This window comes from Squalius cephalus (assembly GCF_949319135.1).
Source record: "Squalius cephalus genome assembly, chromosome: 10".
Lineage (NCBI taxonomy): Eukaryota > Metazoa > Chordata > Actinopteri > Cypriniformes > Leuciscidae > Squalius > Squalius cephalus.
Genome location: NC_137131.1, coordinates 16,496,362 through 16,523,353, shown reverse-complemented (window position 1 = coordinate 16,523,353; position 26,992 = coordinate 16,496,362). Strand labels below are relative to the sequence as shown.

At 38.9% G+C, this 26,992-nt stretch overlaps 1 protein-coding gene across 4 annotated transcripts in view; it reads right to left on the bottom strand.

The window, feature by feature from the left end:
• Positions 1-26,574, bottom strand: part of pex5la (peroxisomal biogenesis factor 5-like a) — an 84,854-nt gene extending 58,280 nt beyond the window's left edge. For all 4 annotated transcript variants that reach the window (XM_079883727.1, XM_079883729.1, XM_079883728.1 and 1 more), the window contains exon 1: positions 26,175-26,574. In XM_079883727.1, coding sequence (XP_079739853.1) covers positions 26,175-26,195 — 21 coding nt within the window. In that variant the 5' untranslated portion in view covers positions 26,196-26,574. The remainder of the gene's footprint in view (positions 1-26,174) is intronic.
• Positions 26,575-26,992: the final 418 nt, after the last annotated feature.

Here is a 26,992-nt window from a genome sequence, read left to right as displayed (position 1 = left end):
TTTGTGTGATCGTAGTATATTGTTGCTTATTAAGGCCTGTTCATACCAACAGGAATATTTGCAAATAAATTAGGTCTGATTATCGCATGCAAATAATTTGGTCAGACCAATGCGTAAAATTGGCAGATGGGCTGAATGAAAGTGCAAATTCACTCTCTGAGAGTAAGTGCACTTTTAGAAAAGAAGAAATACCCCAATACTCAAAGCGCTTCACAACTTTTCATTTTCTGAAATCCACTTGTCACGGGGAAGAAAGGAAGTCAAGCCGTATGTACATGTTTTTAAACAGCTGTTCAGATTTTTTTTGATTCTCTATGATTTTTATCAAACAACACCAAATACTAGATTACAGAGACAAGAGAGCTGGTTCTGGATTCTACCTCAAATATTTATCGTCACTTAGCAAAGTAGTCTTTTTGTGGACACCACCAAGTCGTAGTGACTCAAGGGTTGTGACCAAAAGTGTGAATCTTATTGATTGGCCAGTTTTCTTCATAGTGTGATGAAAAACATTTTAGAAGTGTTTATTTTTTGTGTTGGTCTAAATAGATGCATTAACCATGGAAGCTTGTTTCCGCCACAGAATAAAAAATAAAAAAGGTAATTGCGACTTTTTATCTCACAATTCTGACTTTATTTCTTTTTATCTTATTTTTATAACGTTGCGTGATATAAAGGCACAATTGCGAGTTATAAAGTCAGAATTGCGAGCTATAAATTTGCAATTGCGTGTTATAAAATCGGAATTATTTTCCGCAATTCTGACTTTACAATTTGCAATTCTGATTTTTTTTCTCACTGAGAAATTGCGAGATTAATTGTGAGATGAAAACTTGCAATGGTGAGATAAAAAGTCACAATTATCTTTTAAAATGTTTTATTCTGTGGCGGAAACAAGCTTCCATAATTAACAGCCGTTCATGCGAATTAAAATGTTTATTGCATGATCATTTGTCATAGTGTGAACAGGCCTTTAGACTATGGTCAATCAGCATAGCGACATGCTTATAACAAACTCTTTTCAAACTCAAATCAGTCACTTGAGCTGCCTTAAAAAACAGCAGCCTATGTAGGCACTAGTCAGTGAGGCAGCTAAATAGGTTTTGGAACAAAGCTAATGTCTAAATTTAGTGCATCCCTACCTCAGAGTCAGATCTGATTAAGATGATTCTGTTATGAACGGTTGTCTTGTTATTGGGCTTGAGTGGACAATTATGTAGCTTAACTGTAGTTCCCAGTCTCTGTCTCTTTCTGAATTTTCTCTCTTTTGGCTGCACTAGATCTAGCCTGATTATCTTGACTTAGAAAAGGCAGGAAAGCCAATTCATCCTCACAAGAGACTCCTTCGGCTGGTGTCCTAGATCTATGGTGCTACCAAGCGTCTCTAATGCTCATGACCATACCTGCTTTGAGGTTTTGTTACTCAGAAAAGCTCCTTCAAGCGTGCAACATCTGTTGGTACATTTCCAACTTAGGCTCATTGGACAATATGGGCCTCTACTTACATTTTTCTTGGTATACATACTTCACAGCAGTTTCCAAAAGAAATGAACACTAGTAGCAGTAAAACACCAACAACTTTTAATCCTGTTCACGCAAATTACAGGAACAGATTATATTAATAAAGACTTTTCACAGGGTTCCTTGCACAACACTATGTTATGACCTGAAAACACTTTTACCATAGTACATGATTTGCAAACTAATACATTTTGACATTTGCATCATATACTTTAACCAGCTCCATAAAAATGGCTTTTCTAATGTAGTAAACTTGCTCAGTAGCTCACCTGGTATGTGATGCAGAGCGCTAAGGTAAGAGTCCTGTGAAACACGAGTAATGATAAAAGAGCTCAAAGACTTGAAGAAACAAGCTAAAAAGGCATTGATGCTTCAGCAACTGTGCACTTTTATTTCAGTTTTATGTTATTTTATTGTTAACACTATCAGTTAGGTTTAGTGTAGATGGTACATTATTTTCAAACCCAATAGAGCATTAATTTTTTAACGCCAAAGAGTGGATGTTAATTTCCGAACTACGCCAATACACACAACAACCAATGTAATAAAACATGACCAGATTCACATTTATCTATTTCAGATAAAACTGAACATGTTTTTAGCACTACCCACATGACAACATGCGTTGAAAGGGTCGCAAAATGTTCAAGCAACATGATATCATTTTGCAGAGATGTCACCAGAGGCACATATGAGCCTGGGTTGTACATTTCATGAACAATAAGTCTCAGGCTCAAATGATTCTTACTGTGTTTTTCCAGATGTTGTATGATAGATTACAGGAATTAGTCAGACTAAAAGATGGCCACTGAATCTATTACCATAATTACTATTAAACATATTACCATTACTATTTGTATAGTGTTACATGTTTTCTTTCCTTGGTGGTGTAGATACTTTCATTCGCCGCACAACATCCTTTGATAGGTGGACGAGGTGAAAGGTGTTTCATATTTCAAGGTAGCAGGTGTTAAGCTCATGACCCCTCCTGCACATCTCTATGTGTATGTGTGTAAGAGAAGACATGTTTGGGCATGTTCGTGTGTGTACATGAGTGATTGTGGAGGTGCACAAACTGGAATCATGAATCATTGTGATTAATTTAATAGGTAAAACAGTGAAAACATTAGTTTGGAATGGTGTTTTTTTTTTTTTTTTTTTAAATGTGTAGGATAATAATTGACAGACAGGCAGTATGATGCAGCATAGACTTGGATGCATGACAGGGGAACTTTAATGAAGAAAAAATGCAGTGTGGCACAGTTGGCAGAAACACAAGAGAAAGTAGCACAGGACGGCACGGTGGTGCTGAAGTCATCAGGGCAACCCAACACACTATAATAGATGACCGCTAAAGATCCTCCCGTGTAAACATATGGCACTGTGCCATATTGTCTTGGTTACCCATGAGATGGGGAAAAAAGATTCTTATTTGTAAAGTAATAAATCTATTTTATATATTCTGAAGTTGGCTAAAGAGGATTTGTGGACAGAGAATTATCAAAGATTATGCACTAAATCAGTTATGTTAATTAGTATGTCCAGATAGATAGTATTAAAAAAAACAGTAGGCGAAAAGTCTCCCAAATTACCTATTTCCACCAAGATTTTGAATTGTGCATTCGATGGATATTTTTACCATCCCGTGAGGCCAAGGGAGGGGTTTTATGAATGACGTGAAGCGACACAACTGACGCTGGTTGGTCACGTGACAATAACAACATGGCGGATGTACATCCGAATTTCATTCATACTACTCATATTCATACTATATAGCAGTGGTTCCCAATCCTGGTCCTGGGGACCCACAGCTCTGCACATTTTGTATGTCTCCTTTATCTGACACACCCAGTTCAGTTCATAGAGCTCTTTCCTAACGAGATGATGATCTGAATCAGGTGTGTTAAATCAGGGAGACATACAAACTGTGCAGAGCTGTGGGTCCGCAGGACCAGGATTGGGAACCACTGCTATATAGAGTGTACTTTAACGGTCGCAGAGTAAATTCAAATGTAGTACCTAGTCAGACATTATGTGTTTCGGACACAGCTCAGGCCTTAAAGGAACCGTATGTAAGAAATGTTTTTCAATTAATCATAAAATGGCCCTGATATGTCACTAGACATTAAGAAATCATGTTCATTTCAAATACTTATATCACTGACAACAGTAGTCCGGCCAGGATATTGTCATTTAAAAGTGAAGTTGCAGCCCTCAACTGATGTTGATGTTGTCATGTTGTGTTTTGGCCTGATGCCCCACCCTCCACCTATCTACTAATCACAAAGTCAGTAGTGTTTCGGCATCCGGGTTGCCAGCTCTGCTCTAGTTACCACAGCTGCAGCTACAAACGTGTCGGATAAAAAATGTCTAACGTTACGAAACCTAAAAGACCTCGTTATGAATCTGAAATACGCAAAACATCTCTCATGAAACATAAACATAATTAACAGGAAAAAAAACTTACTGTAGGACTCGTCACTTGCCATTGGAAGCTCCTTGTAGCAGCCTACGTTCCTGCTGGATCCTGCAGCCTAACTGGCAACCTCGAGTCAGGGGGGAGGGGGAGGGGATACACTGCTCTACAGTAATTTGAAAGTGATTGCAGTACTAGTTTTGGCCTTTCACATCATAACTTTGAACCAAGATTTGCTACTTGCTAGTCAGCTGAATATACTATTAATTGGGCATTCTCACTCTAAAGAGCATTTGATTGGACAAAAATCTGTGTAGTGCAGGATGAGTCATCATTTATTAGATCTTAATTAGTACTGTAAATTTAAAAATGTGTATATCTGCTAAAAGTTAATTTTGTTAACATTTTGGAGTACATTAGCATATACTGTAGATGACCTCAAAGCAATAGAGAAGGTTTTTTTCTGACGTGTATCCTTGCTTTGGCTTGACAGCAATGATTTATTTGTTACCAGCTTTTTGCAGTTATTTACTGTTAAGGAACACTGTTATCTACCACCTTACTTTTTAAAAATGATTCAGCAAACACTTCAAAATCCTTTGAATATTAGCCTAAGCAGATTATTACGTGTGCTTCATTAATACTTTTTTAACAAAAACAAAACAAAACAAAAAAACACTTGGGCACTTTTCTTTCTTTGAAAATTTCATTAGCCTAAAGCAGATTATTACGTATACTTCATTAATCATTTTTTAACAAAAACAAAAAACAAAAACACTTGGGCACTTTCTTTAACAATTTCTTTGACTTAAAAATTATGATTTACATGGCAAAACCATATGACAATATGTAGCATATAGCATGTTTAAATAGAGCTGTAATTGTCATTGAAATGCTGTGTGAAAAATGGCATATCTGTTGGTAGCTACTAATGGATGTGAAAAAACAGGCCATATACCAGCATTAAATAATACTGATTACCCTTTTAGCTGCAGCTTATCTTAATTAGCCAATATGCTTGAGGTTTGATTTTCTGAATTTCAGTGCTATATACTATAGCTGGTAGCACATAGCTGGTACTATAGCATAGCAAATAATACTATCGCACAAGAAGCAAGAGTATGTATAAAGAATAATAGCAGTTTTAGTGTGTACATTTCTCATGTCTCTTTTGCCTCCCTTCAGCTTGGTCATTGATGTCCTAAAGCATGCAGTGAACATGCATTCATGTGAACAGATTCAGTGCCTTCAGGACACTATGATTGGCTGATTACCTTGTAATCATTGCCTATCATGTTTGCAACCGGTCTGCAAATCAGCTTAAGTGGTTTAAACCTGGAGGTTTTGGTTGGTTTGCCCTCGGCAGTTTGCCCCTGCTGGTTGATTACGCTGTTATGCAGGCAGAATGTTTCTCTATTGACAGCCATTCAAAAGTAGCTGTGCATTTTAATTGAAATAAAATTCTCTTCAAGCAACATATAAATCACAAAAATGTCATTATAGTATGGTTGATATTTCAGAAGTTTCCAATTTTGAGAGGGTTATTGACAGCCCAAAATGGTCTAAAATGTATATTGTTTCTTGCTGCAATGAGTTATGATATAGATGGACCAGTCACATGCCATTTATTGTGAATGGCTTAAAAATCACCCCCTCAAACATGACAACTTTGAAACAAAACAAAACAACGGCAAGTAAATAAATCAAATACATATGTTTTTTAATATTTCTATATTAATATATTATTGCAGCTATTTTTTTCAGGATACTGTATTTTAAAGGTGCATTGTGTAATACTTAGGAGGATCTGTAGACAGAACTATGTTTTCAGTGGTGTATAAAGACCTTACATAATGAACCGTTATGTTTTTATTACCTTAGAATGAGCCATTTCTATCTACATACACCGCGGGTCCCCTTAGATTTAAATAGCTATTTTGCGGCGACATGTTTCTACAGTAGCCCTAAAAGGACAAACTACTACAGAGCACGTTTCGTCGCTATGTTGTTCTTCGTGCAAAGAAGCTAGCTAAAGTCAGCGAATAAAACACTGATACAATGATTAACAAGTAACAGTAATAATCGCAATAACATATCGTTTTACTGAATAATGAAGTAAACATCATTTCTTAATTGAACTTTATAAAGAAATCTCATTGCTTAACTGGCTACTCTCTGCCGTCTCAGACGATGACATCTTTTCCTGTCAGCCACCGTAACTTTTGTTGGTTGCAATTCGTAAACCTCACCACTAGATGCCGCTAAAAATCACACACTGCACCTTTAAAGATAATTTTGTAAAATCCAAATAAGCTTTAAAGATCTTTATTAGAAAGGGTTTAAAGGGTAACTCTCGCCAAAATGCAACCTAGGGTCTTTTTGTTAATCTACCTGAGGCAAACTTTCATTTAAAAGCATAATTAGAATGGAAACGGCAGTTTTAAGTTTGACCATATTTTCATTTTTGGTCAAATTGCCTTTTGAATGGGAGTGCTTGGGGCACTTCTATGATAGCATCAATCACATAAACTAAATCTAAACCTAAAAATGCTCTAGGATAGAAAAATACCATTAGTCCATTAGAAAAACAACAGTTCCCTTTCAGTTTGGTCACGTTCGACAAAGTCGGACGTACCGTACTGATTGGGATCGCTTTGAGAGACCAATCTACTTTGCGTGTAATAAAACGAGCCAATGCACATTGGCATGCGATAAATGCATCAGCTGCTCTGCCTCATATAATGCATATAATGAGCAGCAGGTACGTTGTATCTTTGCTTTTTCGCTTCGGAGCCGAGCGGTTGTACTGTTCCTGCTCTGCAATCTTATCTGAGAGTGTTTTAACTTCAAAAAAGAAGAAAACGAGTCTGCTTCTTCGGGAGATCGTCTCTTCAAAGCTGGTGTTGGATTAAACAGCGAAAGACAGCGCTGGCCACAATCTCACAGAGAGCAAAGCAGCTGTTTTCACACAGGGTGGACTCTCCTCATCTATACCCCGATCTAGTTCCTCTTCTGGTGCACCAGAAAAGGGCTACTTCGCCGAATAGACAGGGTGACCTGAGGATTACAGTGAGGGCTTCCCCACCCGGTAACCAATCCCTGTGGGCCCCTCACTCCTCTATCACATCACAAACATGCTGAGACTGTGTTCGTGGGTGGTTCATGTTCTCTCATGAGAGCATGACCATGTCGGCACGTTGTTTGTCTTGCCTTTCTCATAAGGGCTTGAGCATTCAGCGTGCCGTGTGACGTCGAGTTTGATGGTCACGTTCTACACTCTCTTCGCATGTCGCAACTTGCCCGCCATCTCCTCCTATGGAGTCAGATGCATCTGAGGTCACTTCATGCCACTTATATCCCCGGCCCGCTAAATCGTGCCACTGACGAGCTCTCACAACAGCCTGTGGCCCAGGGAGAGTGGAGATTCCATCCCCAGGCGGTCCAGCTGATTTGGGACCACTTCAGGGCTGCACAGATTGATCTGTTTGCCTCTCCGGACTCGTCCCAGTTGTTTTACTCCCTGACCGAGGGGACCCTCGGAACGGATGCACTGGCACACTGCTGGCTCCGGGGCCTGCGCAAGTATGCGTTTCCCCCAGTGAGCCTTCTTGCACAGACACTGTGTAAAGTCAGGGAGAAAGAGGAGCAGGTCTTGCTAGTTGCCCCTTATTGGCCCAACCGGATCTGGTTCCCTGAACTGATGCTCCTCTCGACAGCCCCCTCCCTGGCCCATTCCTCTGAGGGAGGACCTCCTCTCTCAGAGACGGGGCACCGTATGGCACCCCCGTCCAGACCTCTGGAAACTGGTCCCTGGACGGGAGGAGGTTCTAGGTGATCTACCACAAGCTGTCGTAGACACCATCACTTCTGCGAGAGCACCCTCTACCAGGCATGCTTATGCCCTGAAGTTTAACCTGTTCGTTGAGTGGTGTTCTTCACCGAGAAGACCACCGAAGATGTTCGATCGGTACTGTGCTTTCCTTCCTGCAAGTTGGGTTGGAGCGAGGGCTGTCTCCCTCCACCCTCAAAGTGTATGTTGCCTCTATTGCCACACATCACGATGCAGTTGATGGAAGATCCGTGGAGAAGCACGACCTGATCATCAGGTTCCTTAGGGGCATGAGGAGACTGAATCCACCTCGTCCCCCCTCTATACCCTCTTGGGACTTATCTCTGGTGCTGACGGCACTGCAGAGACCTCCCTTTGAGCCATTGCAGACAGCAGAGTTAAAAATCCTGTCTATAAAAACAGTTCTCCTGCTTGCTTTGGCCTCTATCAAAAGGGTAGGGGACCTGCACGCATTTTCGGTCGACGAATCGTACCTGGATTTCAGGCCAGCCGACTCTCACATAATCTTGAGACCCGGGCCTGGATATGTGCCCAAGGTTCCTACCACTCCCTTTCGGGACCAGGTGGTGAACCTGCACGTGCTGCCCCCGGAGGAGGCAGACCCAGCCCTGGCTGTTCTCTGTCCCGTCTGTGCTCTGCGCCTGTACGTGAACAGAACGCAAAGTCTCAGGACCTCAGACCAGCTTGGCGTATCAATCCCAAAGACGCACCATGCCCCCCCAGGTTGCGAGCCCACTCCACTCAGAGTGTAGCTTCTTCCTGGGCGCTGGCACAGGATGCCACGCTGACAGATATTTGTAGAGCTGCGGGCTGGGCGACACCAAACACGTTCGCTAGATTCTATAGCCTAAGTGTCGAGCCAGTAGCTTCCCATGTGCTCTCTTCGCATAGAAGTCAGTCAACACCATAAGCCCCGCTCGAAGTGTCGGCTTGCTGTGCCATTCTCCTCCTATGGACTGGATACGTGCGCCATTCTTGCTCCAGTAGAGTTCCTCATTAGCCGAACCCTGTTGAGTTCCTCCACACCCCTCGGCAACAGACGTGGCAGAATATCCAATGCCAGTCCTAACACTTGTATGCATTGGTAGAACCTGTGCTAGGCTGGGTCCCATATGTTGTGATCCCTACGGCGATCCCATATGTGTATTCTTCCATGGTACGGCTACCTGCGGCGAGCCCGTGTCTTTCCCTTGGCAGAGCCCGCTCTGCCGTCTCTGACCAGTGTTGTCTCCCCCCGCTATAGGCCGGAGCCACCTCTGTGACATTAAATATGTTGTACTGCCCGGAAACGCCCAGTCCTTATGTGTAACCTCCACATGATACCTCCCTACGGGCAGGATGTGGCTTCCGCAGCGTCTCCCTTTCCACCGAAAGGGCATGCTTTCCCAGTGTTATCCAAGTCTGCCTGAATGTGTAATGCGGAACAGCAGTGGACTTTCCTGGCCTAAGCCCTGACCATCCCCGCCTGATTAAAAGCGGGGGGATCAAGAGGCTTTCGTTAGGCACTGGAAGGTGGCAGCACTCACAGGCGTTTTAATTGGGAGAATTTCAGTCGAACATGACTGAACTGAATGGGAACATCTCGGTTACGTATGTAACCCTCGTTCCCTGAAGGAGGGAACAAAGACATAGTCCCGTCGCCACTATTGCTGGACCACCGCTGACTTCCAGATCCCGCAGTAACGTCCATGTTTTACAAGCATGTACTGGCTGTAAAATGTGAAATATGGTTAGGATCAGAATCCTTACGAAAGTCACTATCACAAATGTTGGCCTCAATCCTATTATAATCCCCTCTAAAAATCTGTAACAAAGTGGCCTGAGTCCTTCCACGTTTCTAATGGGAGGACGGCTTTTATTGGGTGTTATGCATTGCCTGAGACACAGGCATTAACCAGCTGGGCGCTTTCTAGTCACAACCCCTGCTGAATCGCTTGGCCTCGGCTTTGACAGGAAGCTTGATGTCCTGATATGGCAGCTCTAAGCCACACATCTGGAAAGCAGATTAGGAGAACAGAAACCATTCACACGTAATGCTGAGAGAGGCCAGATACCGGTGCTGGCTTTATCGCCTCTGTTTTCATGGGCACCACGTCAGATTGCTTTGAAATCACTCGGTTGTATTCACAGCTGCACATGAGGCCATCAGAGCCGCTCGCCACCAGACAGACTCATTTAACCCATTTCACATGCTCGGCAATGCACCAGGAGCAAGGTGTAATCAGGATGTTTGACCTGGACATTGTTTTACTGAAAGTACACTCAATGTCCATGATTTATTTTCTTCTGTAATTCACTTTTATCAGGTATATGATGAAGACAAGAGGAACTCAAAAGGGGGTGGCATGTACAGATATGTTAAAGGGATTGTTTAATAATTATAATTTTTTTTCAACATAATAAATAAAGTCATACAGGTTTAGAATTGTATGAGGGTGAGTAAACCATAGAATAAATGAATTTTTTTGGGTGAAATGTCCCTTTAATTTTCTATGGACATGAAGAGGGGAAAAAACAAGGATAATAATAACTGTCTAATTGAATAATTTTGTAAATATTATTTCAAAACATTACATCTAGACACAGTATATACATATATAATTTTATCTTGAATGTTTGCAAATAATATTTACAGAATCATTCAAAAAGACTTCATTTTTTTATATATATTATCATTGATGCCTACGCTTTCTGTAACAATATTGTTTTTGTCAATTGCCATGAATTTCATCAGTCACAGCCCATCTCAACTCAGACATTTGTGTAGCTAGCTACTCTATTTGTGAAAAAATAAATTACAAAAGAGAGAATTACAAGGATAGTTTTATAAGATTGCGGCAGTTAGATTCCATCTATGTTAGATATAGATACGGGTCGCTAAAGGCCTGAATATGTAATAATGATTGGTGAAACATTCATGCATTTAAGGGTTAATACTACTTCCTTGCAAATTAATCCTGCATTTGTTACCTCAATTGGAATTTAGAAATGTAATTTAATTTTAAAAGGCTTTCTCAATTCAGATCTGAATGGCACACAACGCTGGTGGATGGTGTGAGTGAGCTTGAACAGTTCGATCTCATTCTACCTCTCCTTTGCATCCTATCTATAAAAGAGCACAAAAAAAGAGGGCTACTCTAGAAACCTTGCTATTACTAAATATAGCACAGTGATTGGAAATAAGAGCTCCTATGTGCCAGAAAGCCGTGAAAGTGTTTAGTTTAGTGCGTAAGCCCAACAGCTCAGATCAATATGTAGTACTCAGGGATTGTGTTGCAGGGGCATCACCGTAAAGTGAAATTTGTACCTAAGGCCCTGTGCACTGGAAGCCCACGACGTCCCCCCTCAACAGTCCAGACAAATTTAGACTGGCCATTGGCCCACTTCCACCTATTGATCTCAAGGTATGGAGTTGCAAAGCTGCTTTCAAGTGTGCATAATGCACTCAAAGATGAAAAAGAAATTCATCATCATCCCCTTTTCGCTTTTTCTTGTTCCTTCTCCATCACTCCAAATGAAAAATGTGCACTGCATGATTTGATCTGTTCATCAGCAATATTCTTCCAAGTGAGAGAAAAAACATGAAGTGCTGGTTGCAATCAGTCTCAGGAGGTTGAGAAGAGGAGCATAGATTTTGGGACTGACAAATGATAGAGGCTATAGAGCTACAAGGCTGTGTTTTCCCTTGAGTGCTTTTTTGATAGAGAGCGTAAGACGCAAGCTCTACCATGGCCGTATAAATGTCAATCTGCATAAACTAATCACCGAAATTTTGCTGAGGACTTCATTGCGGAGGGCCATTTTGTCAGACTTGTCTTCATGGCTGCACTGGAGAGCAAGGGCTCCGTGTGAGATTAGACAAGTACCATGGTTTTGATTGCACAAGCCACGGAGAGATCGGAGTAATCATGCCATCCATCTTCATTTCCTAAAACAACGCGGCGGGTCACAAATGTGACGCAAGGCAATCCAGAACTACAGTGAAAGTTGGTAAAAGATTGGGCATAAACGTATTTCCCCTGAAGTAGCAATTACTGAGTGAGTTCATCACCAGCTGTTTTATTTATTATCAATACATGGCGCAGAGCGTCAGATTGCAATTTAAAGGGACAGTACAGTTTTTATGAAGCCTTGTCTAAGCCACTGAGAACAACAATGATCTCATTTCAAAACCGATATTTGTTTATTGTTTTTAATCCTATTTTTTCCTTTTCAGTCACACAGCTTTGTTGTTAAGCTCCTGGCATGTTCCTCGGTTGCCTGTTGTCACTAATTTACCAGCCCTAAATAAATCGACTAACAATAGACTGGAAAATACCTCAGATGTTACAAAGACAAAACAAATTAGATAATTAAAATAGATTAAGTGACAAGATAAGTTGAGATAATAATGAGGTACAAGATCTTAAAGAGGCAAAGTATTATCAATGTGAGATTTAAATTGAATAAATGACTTAGGACACAGCTGTTTTCCTTTGCTTTCAGTCTCAGACTTGAGAATTTCATGCCAGGGCCTGGCTCATGACTGACCTTTGCTTTGGCAGACACTGCTGGATAGGATCTGTGCCTGAGGATGGGATTTAATTGACATGGTCCACTGCTTGAGGGTTTGCTAGTTGGACTGGTATACCATGACAATCAGAAATCATTTGGGTTAAAAATATAGACAATCTGTTCAGCCTGCAAAGGACGTGTCTGAGATTAAAATGTACATGACATCAGAATTTATGAGGTCAGCTGATGAATGTAGATCATTGTCATCAAACTCATCATACAGAATATTTAAGGGAATTGTCTTTTTGTCAATGATGGTGAGTGATTTGCGTTCATGAACTGAATGCTGGAAATTCTAGAGGGTACAGCACATGTATTGGTGTTTTTTTGTTGTTGTTGCATCGTATGTGTAATTATACTATTCATAATTACTAATTGTGTGTGTGTGTGTGTGTGTGTGTGTGTGTGTGTGTGTGTGTGTGTGTGTGTGTGTGTGTGTGTGTGTGTGTGGGTGAGTATATTCCTTACCGAATGTAAATGCACAAATATTATATTAATTGTACATGAACAGTAATACTGTGAAATATTCTATTTTACTTCTATTTCTAAGAACTCTTTTCTATTTTAATATATTTTTAAATATTTATTCCTGTTATGGCAAAACTGAATTATCAGCAGCCATTACTCCAGTATTCAGCGTCACAATATCCTTCTTCAGTAATCATTCTAATATGCTGGATCTGGTCCTCAAGAAAAATTACTTAGTATTAGTTGAAAACTGCTGTGCTGCTAAATATATTTTTGGAAACCTCTATACTTTTTTAAAGATTCTTATAGAAGGGACAGCATTTTAAAAAAAAATAGAAACCTTTTGTAACATTATGTCTTTACTAACACTTTTGATCGATTTAATGCATCCTTGCTGAAAGTATTAATTTATTTAAATGAAAGATCCCATACTTTTGAATGGTGGTGTATATATGTATGGCACATTAACAGATAGTTGTCCCTGCTACAGAGGTGAGGATCTTTTAGAAAGAAGTCTTAATTCTATGAACATATAAATGCAAGGATAATCCAAACAAGAAGCCAATGGTTATGTTCCAAACATGAAGACACAGGAGACGCAGCAGCTTTACAACAAATGTGTAAAGACAATGACTGATAACTACAGACTGAAACACAAGGGTATAAATACACTGAGTAACAAGAGGGATAATGAGGAACAGGTGTGGGACTAGTAACCATGGAGATCCACATAATCTAGCAAATTATAGACCCATTTCAAATCTACCTTTTATGTCTAAAATACTAGAAAAAGTTGTGTCCGCCCAACTGGGCTCTTTCTTGCATGAAAATGACATCTATGAAAAGTTTCAGTCAGGATTCAGGCCGCATCATAGCACTGAAACTGCACTCGTTAAAATCACAAATGATTTACTTTTAGCTTCTGACCAAGGCTGTATCTCAATATTAGTTTTACTTGATCTTAGTGCTGCATTCAATACTATAGATCACACAATACTCTTAGATCGACTACAAAATTATACTGGTGTTCAAGGACAAGCATTAAGCTGGTTTAGATCGTATTTATTTGACCGCTACCATTTTGTTTATTTAAATGGAGAAAAATCGATCATAACTCCAGTAAACTATGGAGTGCCGCAGGGATCTGTGTTAGGCCCTCTGTTATTCTCAATATATATGCTGCCACTTGGAAATATTATAAGGAAACATGGAATTAGTTTCCATTGTTATGCTGATGACACTCAAATCTATATTTCATCACGGCCAGATGAAAACGCTAAATTATCCAAATTGACAGAGTGTGTTAAAGATATAAAAGATTGGATGACGCGCAATTTTCTTTTATTAAATCCAGACAAGACAGAGGTACTAATCATCGGTTCAAAAAACCACCCACAAAACCTCTCACACTACAACTTTAACATAGTAGGATGTCCTGTTACTTTATCCTCTACAGTAAAAGACCTGGGTGTTATATTAGACTGCAACCTGTCTTTTGAAAATCATATTTCATATGTTACAAGAACAGCCTTTTTCCACCTTAGAAACATTGCTAAGCTACGTAACATGCTATCAGTTTCTGATGCAGAAAAGTTAGTTCATGCATTCATGACCTCGAGACTAGATTACTGTAATGCTTTATTAGCTGGTTGTCCTGCAACCTCAATAAACAAGATACAGTTAGTCCAAAATGCCGCCGCTAGAGTTCTAACTAGATCAAGAAAATATGATCATATAACACCAATTTTATCATCACTACATTGGTTACCTATAAAGTTCCGTATTAATTACAAGGTATTGCTACTGACTTATAAAGCCCTAAACGGCTTAGCTCCAGTCTATTTAACGGACCTTCTATCGTCCTATAATCCATCGCGCTCTTTAAGATCACTAAATTCGAGGCTTTTGGTCATACCTAGGATATCCAGATCCACCAAAGGAGGGAGAGCATTTTCACATTTAGCTCCAAAACTCTGGAATAGCCTTCCTGATACTGTTCGTTGCTCAGACTCGCTCTCCCAGTTTAAAACTAGATTAAAGACGCATCTCTTCAGCCAGGCATTCATATAATACTTTTAATCTTACATTTAAATCCGACCTCTAGTTCATAAACGCCAGAGGAGAACTGGCCCCCGACTGAGCCCGGGTTCTCCCAAGGTTTTTTTTTTCTCCATTAGGTCACCTGATAGAGTTTTTCGGTTCCTTGCCACTGTTGCCTTTGGCTTGCTCAGTTGGGGATATTTGGGGATATTTAATTTAATTAATCAATCAACGATACTATTGATCAGCATTACCAAACGTGGACGTTCCACTAGAAACAAACATTGATGTATTGTTTTAATTTAATACTGTGAAGCTGCTTTGATACAACCTATGTTGTGAAAAGCGCTATATAAATAAACTTGACTTGACTTGACTTGACTTGAGATCAACAAAGATAGCAAGGAAACCAGACACAGCAAGACCAAGAACACTAAACACAGGGAATCTTGTGGAAAGTGGTCACATATATAAATAGTAGACTAATTTATAATCCGTGTTACTAGATCATTAAAACATATTTACAGTGGGTGCAAATACCATCTGTCTCACTATATGACTTTGAGTAATCAGCCTCCGCCTTAATTATTGGAGATAGATTATTTTAGTTTATTCAAACATTTTTCTCATTGGGTTGTACGTGATTTTCTTTTTATCGGTTACCACTCAATTTGTTCCACAAAGCAAACAGTAATGTACTGGTTCCTCACTGGCGGCAAGAATCCACTTTACTCTATTTGCTGACAAACAGCCCCCTGCCACCAGAGGAATTATCTGCCATGCTCAACTGCTCTCATTATAAGGAGCTATTTCTATGATGCACTCACATCATCCAATTTAGTAGGATGTCTTTGGAGAAATGGAAACTGGTTGTGACACTAAAACGTGACCTTTCAAATTGATTGTAAGATTATAATTGTTTTCAGCTTCTTTTTTTAAACTGTTATGCTTTGCCTGAAATTGTATGATATACAGTAAGAGCTTGTCATAAATGCTGACAAAGCAAAGTACTGGGTAACTAAAGAATTATGACAGTAGATATGTTCAAGTCTAGACCACTGAGTCATATTATTCTAAATAAACTGGTTCGCATTGTTTACTATTAATAATTTCACAAGGAAAGTATATTTAATTTATTTAATAGTGCACGTATTGTTTACAAAAAAAATAACAATTTAGATGTGCATTATAATAGAAAAATGTATATGATTGATAGGGGCCACAAGAAATCCAGTGGACAGGCTATATATATCACCCCCCCCCCCCCCCCCCCCCCCAACTAAATATGATGGGAGGAATACAAGCTTTTGCGGGTAGATTTATAGTGGTGTGTACTTGTGATAATTCTTTGGGAGTGTGTGCTTCAGGAAGAAGTGAGTTTGGCTGGGAAAACCAGCTGTTTCAGAAGGAATTCCATAGAGAAAGTTCTTACACTACACAGCCGCTACCTGAGAAAGCCATCTGTGGCTCAGTCGAGCCCCATGACAGTAGAGCCAGACTGTGTGGCTAGGGGTCAGTCTAGCACACACAGACAAACACAATCACACACACACATTGTATCCCTGAACACCTGGTGGAAATGTGCATGTATAGGCCAATGTCTTGTGTCAGTGTTTGTAATACAACCGTATTCCCTAGCTCTCGCTCGCTCTCATATATGTGTGTGGTTTAAGTTTGTCCGTGATCTGCTTGTCAAAGATTACTACTGATTGGTGCAAACAGAGCTAGCTGAATGTGTTTGTTGGACCTCAAGTATTTGAGGACCGTGAGTGATTTAAAAGGTTAAGCTCATCAGAGGTGACCAAAAGATGGGTTGTTTTATCAGACCAAAATAGAAGCATGTGCTGCTGTTGCAAAGTTAAACAGTCCCGTCAACAGTCCTTCCTATGAATACTCACAGTTTATGTATTTTTGGATTTATTTATTGTTAACCCAACGTATACTTAATTCTATCAGATTAAGGCAATTCAAAATGGGTCTAGTCCATGAAGAAACGCAAGCAGAATGAATTTAAAAATGCAAACTATTCATAAAACATTTGGATGAATGATTTTCTGAATAATTTACACTAATTCTTCATGGTTGTATTTTACACTGCGCACCGCACCAATAGCTATAACTGTGTAATTATTAGTGTGTTGCTGCTAAGATAATGGCATAATACTCATAATAGCACACAAATACTAAAAAGTATGAACTTTTAATTACACTGAAATATTTGTATTGATACTTTTTAGTATTGAATTAAATGTACAAGGAACATACATGTATACATGTATTTACCCTACCATTCAAAAGTCAGTAAGATATTTTTAAAAAGAAGAATGGAATAAATTGATAAAAGTAAAGACTTTTATTATTATATCATTTAGAATAATATTACAAAAGATGTTTATTACAAATCAATGCTGTTCAGCATAGAATGATTTCTGAAATAATCACGTGACACTGAAGACCGGAGTAATGGCTGCTAAGAACTCAACTTTGCCACCACATGAATAAATACATTTTTTAAATATATTAAATTAGAAAACTAAAAAATATTATAATTTTAGGATTTAAATTATAATAATATTTCACAATATTACTGTTTTACTGTATTTTTGATCAAATAAATGCAGCCTTGGTGAGCAAATCTTACAAACCCTAGCCAGTGTACAATCATAATTTCTGAGCTTGTCATAATGCATCATGGGATTGACTTCTCCATAAAGGATACGTGCGATTCTGCCTCAGAATTTGGCCACAACAAAGTATCTAGTAAGCCGAATAATTAAGATGCCGTCTTTTTGGAACAGCTTTTGTGTCAAAGGGGCACCTATGATACCTAAAATGCTCCATCCGTAGGCAGTTCACTGGCTTTTCGGAAGAGAGCTTAGGTTTCAACGCTTCAGCCCAGTGTGGTGTGCCATGTAACAAATGTTGTTTTCCTATCTTGCAATCTAGTCAATCTACTCCTACACAGTCTCCAATGCCTTTCTCTGTCTTTCCTCCTCACACTCCTGTCAAGCATGGTCATCTAAACTAAAGGATAGATAGCATGATGTCCTTTGCCATTTTATACTGTATGCAGCATGATCTCTTCTGTTTCTGGGTAGGGAATTCATCATGCCAGCACCACTTGACCTCAGCACATGTGAGCTTGTGTGGAACAGATGGGACCAGGCAAGGGTTTAGGTCACAGCTGTGCTGGAGGCACTGCCCCCTGCTGAAGTAGTCTCTTAAAAAGAGTCTCTTTAAAAAGCCCTCTACTGAGGTAAACCCCAAACTGCCTGCCAGTGATGTTGTTGCTTTCTGTACTTTGCCCCCTGTAATGGCAGTGCAACAATGTTTTGGTTGGCATATTAGGGTTAATATGCATATCTTTAGAGGTCTAATTCCTGATTTTCAGCTCTATTTATCAGGAAGTGCCATGAAGTGCCAGCTTACAGCACATATAATAAAATACTGTGTCCAAAGAGCTGTCTCATGCATTTCAGGATGCCATAAGTCAGAATTAGCCTTTCTGACAAATTTTTGGACCCTAATTTTACTTAAGTCTTGGGGGAACTTTTGATATAAATATGCATCAGAGTGTATTTAAGCACACTCAAATGTGTTAAAGGGATAGTTCACCCAAAAATTACAATTTTGTCATCATTTACTCACCCTCAAATTGTTCCAAACCTGTATGAGTTTTTTCTTACATTGAACACAAAAGAAGATATTTTGAAGAATGTTGGTAACCAGACAGTTGATGGTAGTTGATTGACTTCCATAATATTTTTTTCCTACTATGGAAGCCAGTGGTTACCAACCTTCTTTAAAATATCTTCTTTTGTGTTCAACAGAAGACAGAAAATCATACAGGGTTTGAACAACATAAGGGTGAGTAAATGATGACAAAATCTTCACTTTAGGGTGACCTATCCCTTTAAATGGAGCTGAAAGTATTATATTATTTATAGCAAAATGCAGCTCTTTTCCATATAATGAAAGTCAATGATGACCATGGAGGATTTTTTAGGCAAAATTTTTGCCAATATCTCTTCATGCAAAGCTATGGTTTCAGAAGACTTGAAATATAACACATAAGTCAGATGGACTATATTTTACAATTCTTTTATGGTGCTATTTTTATCCTTTATGTAGCTGGACAGCCATTGGTCCCCATCCAATTCCCCTGTATGAAAAAGACAAGAGAGCAGCTGAACATCTGCTGAACATCTCCTTTTGTGTCCCAAGGAAGAATGAAAGTCATACAGGGTTGAAAAGACAAGAGGGTTAGTGTGATAATGTTTCAGAATTTTTGGGTGATCTATCTCTTTAATGTCTTCTGTTATTTAAAAATATGCCGTTTAAATGCCGTTATGTTCTAGCTGACAACATACTGTAAAGGCTTGATTAAAGTATCTGGAATTTAGTCAGGTTTTTGATTCAATTACAGCTAAAGACGGCCTGCTGTGTGATGGAAAAAAATTCAGATCTTTACCAAACATCAAAAAGAAGAAATCTGACTGCATTCACACCCTCAGTTGCTGGTCTCACTTGATGCAATTAAGCTCACCTTCTTCTACAGCAATTATCTTGACTGTTTATATCAAGATTCTCTCAGATTCGGTTGCTTCCACCAAATGTTACGTAATAGAGTTTTGAGACAATTTTGTGTCGCACAAAGCTTTAAACATTGATTTGAAAAATCAGAGCAGTCTCTGTTTGTTTTTCCCTCTGATCTCTGTGGACTAGTTTCTATAATGGTTTGGTTCAGCTAATTAGTAATGGGAGAAAGAGAGAGAGAGAGTATATAAAAGAGTGAATAGATTAAGGAGGAAATATGAATCTTTATAGTATCTTTGTTCATCACCTCATTTTGTATAAGAGGTCCATAATTGTTTTAGAAAGTGCAATGATTGCGATTTGAAAATCCCAGCTAATACCAAGAACAAAAAGATAGTTTACACTACTAGCTGCCATTTTTTAAGAGCTTTAACTACATAATGTAATTGTAGTATTGTACATTCCAAAATGAAATACAACTGAAGTGGGTGGTTGGGAGTCATGTTCACCCAGTTATAATGGCTGCTGCACCCCTGCTAGCACTGGTGCCACTTTAAAGAGATTAGATGAGAGTCCATATTTGTCTCTCCAAATTTTCCAGCGCCAAAGCGCATCCTGCCTTCCCTGATGCCTAGCCTCATATGACGCCTAAAGCTGATGAGTCTACCATGGACCCTGATGAATGGCTGCACTTAGAGATGGATGAGGCACCACATACATGTAGGGACAGAGGTAACTGCCCTACTTCTTGCAATGAGTTTGAATTTAAAGCTCAAAGGAATTGTTCCTAACCAACCTCCTCATTTTACTATAGTTCCATATCCCAAGCTCATGCTGAGATTCTTGTGAAGTATGGGATAGGACGTGCAAAATTACTATTCCCTCAATGGAAACCTTGGTTGGTTCCTGTTCATTAATTACATCCCTGCATACCATCATATTTAAATTCATGAACATTAAAAAAAAATAACACTGTAATCTTATGCTTTCTTTGAATCCTCAAAAAAAAAAAAAAAAAAAAAAATATATATATATATATATAGCTAACACACACAATATTGCACTCTGGGATCATGCTTTTCCAATATTTGTAAAGCTGAGTACATCAAAAGAAGCTTCTTGATGAAAGTCTTTCACTGGCCTTGCAACTTTCCCTCCACACATAAAATTTTTACATTTCTAATTTATTATATATTAATTACCCTCTTATTTATGCATTGCATAACTGCGTTTGCTAACAACTCTCATGTAAGACCCTCATCATTTATTTACTGCCCTTACAGAAGTGACAGAGTCAGACCAGCCATCATTCTCTAAAAGGAGATAAAGATTCCACAAATACTGCTCACATATTCTCCAGGGGTAAAGCGAACGCTATCCCTTATTCCACTTGCTCCGGTCTGTTTCTCCTGACTCTTTTCCTGCTGATCTCCTGCTGATTGTTTTCCACGCCGGCCTTGAGTTTTGTCCTCTCAGATAAGTGTCCATGAGAGATGTGACACACTCAGCCTAATCAGCTTTAACAGGTAAAGGACAAAATAGTCCCTTGTCTTTTTTGTTGCTTCTGGTATTTAGCTTGAAGAGTTGAGCCAGAGATGCAAAACTCAAATAGTAGAAGCGGTGATGTAAAAATACCCCCTGTCAAGAAGCACACCTTGAGTAAGACAGATGGCCTACTGATTTTATTTGAAAGGCTGCCACATGCCCACTCTATTACACTGTCCTTCTTCCAGACTTTATCAGCATGATTTCAGTATTATTGTGACGGATACTGAGCAACATGCATTCTCAACAGCTAGACAAACTGATTGTGTAATCGCTGAAAATACCACATTAAATCATTATGGTAGTCATAACACACAAGGTGTCACACAACCTCTTTTTGGCATTACATTTATGCATTTGACAGATGCTGTTGTCCAAAGAGACATGTTCACTGGAAACTGAACCCATGACCTTGGTATTGTATGGACCATGCTGTACCAGTTGAGCTATGTAAACATGTTCCATTAACATTTACATCCATGTCTCTAGTTGGCCTGACACTCTACTTTAGTCAAATTAATTTCATACCATTAAATGCTGTATTTTTTCACTGAAAAATAATCAAAAGTTAACTTTTAACCAAAAAACTTTCTCTTACAGGAATAGTTTACCTAAAAATGAAAATTCTGTTATGATTTACTCACTCGTATGTTCTTCCAAACTCATGTGCTTTTCTTTCTTCTGTGGAACATAAAAGGAGATATTTTGAAGATTGTCTCATCTGTCTGTCTTTTTGGAGCTTGAACGTTTTGGACTTTTATATTATGGACAAAAAGTTAGCGTGAAATTACTCCATACAATTAGACTGCTATACTGCAACTCATCTAAAGCCACACTATTTATGATGAACAGAGAAATATCTAAATCAAACCAAAACATTGAACAACGAACACATACACAAATTGCATAAAATATGGTGACATAAACAGCTGAAAAAAATCGTCCAAATATATTCTTTTTGTTATGTAAAAGAAAGAAAGCATTCAAGTTTGGACCAACATGAGGGTGAGTAAAAGACATATTATTCATTTTGGGGTGAACAGATTTCAGCTCTTCTCAATGTCTTTAGAGGTTTAGACTTCTGTGAAATCAGAGCATGGCAGTCACTAATGGAGCTCTAACGTGTTTGTTTAGTTGTAGACTCTACTAAAAATGATAGTTCACCCCAAAATGAAAATTCTGTCATTTACTCAACCTCATGTTGTTCCAAACTTGTATGACTTTCTTTCTTCCGCAGAACACAACATAAGAAATTTTAAAATAATTTTGGTAATCATTTTTGGTGACCATTGACTTCCATGGCATGGACAAAAACACTGAGATGTTTCTCAAAATATTGTCTTTTATGTTCCACAGATGAAAGATCGTCAGACGGTTTGGAACAACATGAGGGTGAGTAAATGCTGACAGAATTTCCATTTTCGGGTGAACTATCCCTTTAAGTCTGCTAGTGAACAAACACTTTAGAGGTCCATTAGGGATTGCACCTGCCGTCTTTTAATTTTGTAGAATTCTAAACCTCTGAGAGACATTTGAAAAGAGCTGGAATCTGCATAAATTGATGGTTGGCCACAAAACACAATACATTTCCCTTCACATTTTTTACAGTTTGCAGAGTGCTGTTATGCATGTTTGCTGTTTCCAGCAGGGCGCTATTATAATTTGCTTGTAATTGTATCACGTGTATAGCAACATTGCTTGTAACACCATTTATCTAACCGCCATTAGCCCACAAAGGATTAATCTATGCTTATTACATTACTATTAAGAGGATAGACTCTCTAAAACTATCTGTCTTTTTTTTTTATCAGACTTTTCTATAGGGAAAGGTACTGAAAGGTCATATTAAGACCCTCACACATAAATCAATAGCTGTCACAATTGTAGGGTCTCTGAGAGCCCCCTTGGCCTCAGTGTGCTGCAATCTGGGCCAACATATTTCACACTCACAGGTGTCACACAAGCACGTCTCAATCTCTATTTCTGAGCCCAGCTCAAAAGGCGAGATCCCAAGATGAACTACCGTTCACCTTCCATCCAAAAGCACTATCACTGTCAAAGCCAGAGGTGAAACATGAAAAAGCCAGCGATAGGAAAACACCTGACAGGGTTGTATCTGCACACCTGTGGGAAATCAGGGAGACTCCATTCACAAGGCAAAGCCACACCAAGGCATTACACAACACAACAGCTCTATGAGGTACCCATTAGGCAGGCATTTAGAAAATGGGAGGATAACATTGCATTTATTTGATTTTATACATTTAAAAACAGACCGGAAGAGCGCAGTAAATGCTATACCGAGGCTCTGTTGAGGGTAATGGCCAATTATTAGCCAGCAGAACAACTGACTCTAAGTATTTTACCCTACTGCACCTGTAAGACATGTCATGTGACTGAGTTTTTAGAAAAACAATGCTGATATTCAGAACAAAAGCATAAATGAATGTGCGGTAGGCTATTGCTTTTATACAGTTATACATACAATTATACAATTCATATACCATTTCAACAGTTATATAAACAAGCTAAGACAGAGTAACTTACATCGTACACACAATTTGGCAAGTTATATTGTCTAATGTGGCTCACTAGCAAAATAATGCAGCCAAAGCTGGATCTAGACTATTAACCTGGAATGCCGCAAACACAGAAAGTGATGCATGGGAACCATGAAGAACAATAATTTGTATGATCAATAATTAATATGGGTAATTTCATGGTGGTATGGTTGTATATCATTTATGAAATAAATAAATAGATTTATAGAAAAAGGAACTGATACACTTAGTGAATACTGAACTGTGACACCAAATATTCTTTATTGGATTATATAAAAGGTTTCATCCCTTTCGGGAATCGGACACACAGGATAAGAATTTATGAAAAGGAGATGAAAAGGAAGCATGTTTGGTTTTAGAAAACAAGAATTACTTCATAAAAATGACAAGTAGAGCCTGAACTGAGCAAAGAGGTATAGAGACACTCCATTAATTCCTGAATATGCAAAAGATGCCTTGACTAATTAAAGTAATAAGAAGATAAAAAGGCACAGGAGCTTTTTCCAGCGTTCCTTAAGGTGCTTTATCTTGGGCGGAGAGCGTGGCGCATTCTAGCCAAAGCAAGACAGACAAATCACGTACACGAAAGCTGCACTTTTGCACTATTTGTGATGCCCATGTTTGATAGTGAATGCAACACTGAATTGCAAATTAATCTCAAACAGCCGTATGGCTGTAAAGGGCAGGAATCACCCAAGCAACTGGAGTTATTTATAGTAATTATAACACGTGTTGTTACATCTAAGGTGTGAGCTGATATTTGGTTTAAATAGGTCAAATAGCTCTTAAAATAAAACTACTTAGCTATTTATCTGCATGTACTATCAATTTACTGATTGTCACAGGATAAATATATGAACAAAGTCACTGTTTTTACGAAGGAAATATCGTGATCAGCTGAGCTGTCATGCTGTGCAAGTATTAAAAAACGTTTTTTTTTATTATATATATTATTACCAAATCCTGTTTTGTTGTTGAAGATGAAATGACAGAACTTACACTCAAAGAAATTTGGTCTATGAAAATGATCAGTGGGATATACTGATTTCCAATGCCCCCTAGTGTGGTAAGAGGCTGGTGTTTAATACAAAAGCTGTACGTTCACAAACACTCCACAAGGTAAAACTTTGAAATCTAAGTTTCACTTTAAATTAACTTTAATAAAACCAGCAACGCATGATCATCTATCATAATGACTGATAAGGTAGCTTTGAACATGTGACATCCTTGCAAACTTGAGTATCAACGAATTATTGCTTAGAAAATGTACCATTTGATTTGAACTCTTCATGGCAGTGCTATACTCATACATAATGTGCAAATGCAAACTGTTTGGCTCTTATACTCTGAGATGGCTTTAAAGGAGAATGAGCCATCACTGTCAAGATAAGTGTGTCTGTTTAGGGAAGGAGGAGCTGCAAAGAGCCCAGTGAAGGACAGATAAAACATCTGCTTTGCACAGAGAGAACATTTCCTCTTAAATTACCTCCCTACCTGACAGAGAAAATGTGATATCTTTCTCTCCCCAACTCCCCAAAGCCTGAAATAAAAGCCTCTAACATGATGAGAACAGTTATGAATAGGACCATATGAGACTCTTATCAAGTGTCCGATTACCGTTACCTGAAAACAAATCTATTTTCTGAACAATTATTCTCATATAATGTTGCATATAGCACATAGTTTTAAATTAGATATGAAGCTTTTCAAATGTGTAAGTATGAGTTGGTGTCGAAATGCTGGACAAACTTATTATTACAAATTATTGTAAATATAATACAAATAAAGCCAATCACTAGTGGTAACAGAAGACACATAGCAGACCATAGAGACAAAGGGTATCAAAAAGCTACTCTGGTTTCCTAAGATGCTGTAATAGAAGTCATAAAATATTCAGCTGGTAAATTACTTGGAAATTGTGAGACTTGGTAAACAAAGCGTTGCCTGCTTTAATTTAGCAGTTACATAATTAACCGATCTTCATCAAAAGTAACACAATCAAACCTTAATGTTGCTGTAAGCATAGATGTTCAAAACACCCTGGTGGGTCTCATTTTGCACATAATGTGATTTATGGATTGCTCCTTCAAGTTCAACTGTGCAGGCCTATTTATGATACAACAAAATATTGGGTAAATCACTGTTGGTGATACTACAACAAAGTGTGCAACTGCGTCGAAAAAAATCTTTAAAGTGCACAGCAAGACAGAAGATGAATGTTTATGCCAGCGTTTTGTAACTGGAAACTTGCTTTCCTTTCTTTTCTGCAAAGAGACTATTTTACTTTTTAAACTGTCCAACTGGCACCTGCGTCATGTACACTAATAGCACTGGCTTAACATGCATTGGTTTTCCTAATCGATCATACATAAATTGGTTAAAATTTCTCTTTAAAAGTATAAATAACTTACCATGTCTGAGACTACAGTATCTGCCATTAATATATCTCAAAAAATAATGAACACAATAGACATCAACAGCAAGCAAGACTCTTTACAGAAGGACAAAATCCAACTTGACTCATAAAACTTTGACATGATTTTAATGCACTGATCACTGGATAATTGCACCTAACATGCTTCCAGTGCAATCCGGTGATTTCAGTGTAACTAAAACAATACAAATAACAGCCATCATAAATATAAAGACAATTATTTTACGTCTTATGTGAACAGAGTCTTACCTGCAAATGCCCCTGGTACATATTTAGTGGAGAATAAAAATGGTCCCGGGCTATGGATCACAGCTAGATGAGCACAAGAAATATGATGACACTTCTAATGTTCATGCGTGCGAGTGTGTTCTGAAAGTACTGAAAGAACTGCTCTTTAAATTGAGTCCAGTTAGGGAAGCCGACACACTGGAGCTGTCTCGTGAACCAAGTGCTGAATTTACGCGCACGCGATAGCTTTCGTCACCGATGCACTTTATAAGGTGAGGAGGCTTCCAAGCTTCACGCGCGCCGGCGAGTCTCTTCACCAACTTGCTGAGGCGCGCGATGGATGCGCTGATCGCTCGAGAATCCTGCCTACGTCATAATCAAAGACCCGGTGTGGCTCTCAGCGTTTTATCTTAGTTGGTCTGATTCTTCAGCAGTTCCTCCCTCCTCTATCAGACCCCCCCCCCCTCCCCCTCCCCCTCCTCTCTCTCTCTCTCTCTCTCTCTCTCTCTCTCTCTCTCTCTCTCTCGGTCTACTGTTCGTCTCCTCCTCTCCACCAACGGATTTAGGCGGAGCCGGTTCCGTCATTCACAGAAGCGTCGCTGCACGCGCAGATGCTCAGTCCAGGTGTTCTCATCGTTTTAATGCGACTAACTAACTCAATCAAGTGAATAGCTATCTTGGTCCTCTTCGTGTGATGTTCCTCGCATCTTCTGAGCAAGGAGGCGCCACTTGCATTTGTTTTGCTTTTGTTACATAATAGTCAGTTGCCAGAGGTGTGATAAGGTGAAGAAATGTAGCAGAAAACATGCTTAGTAACAACGTGCAAAATAAATGCTTAT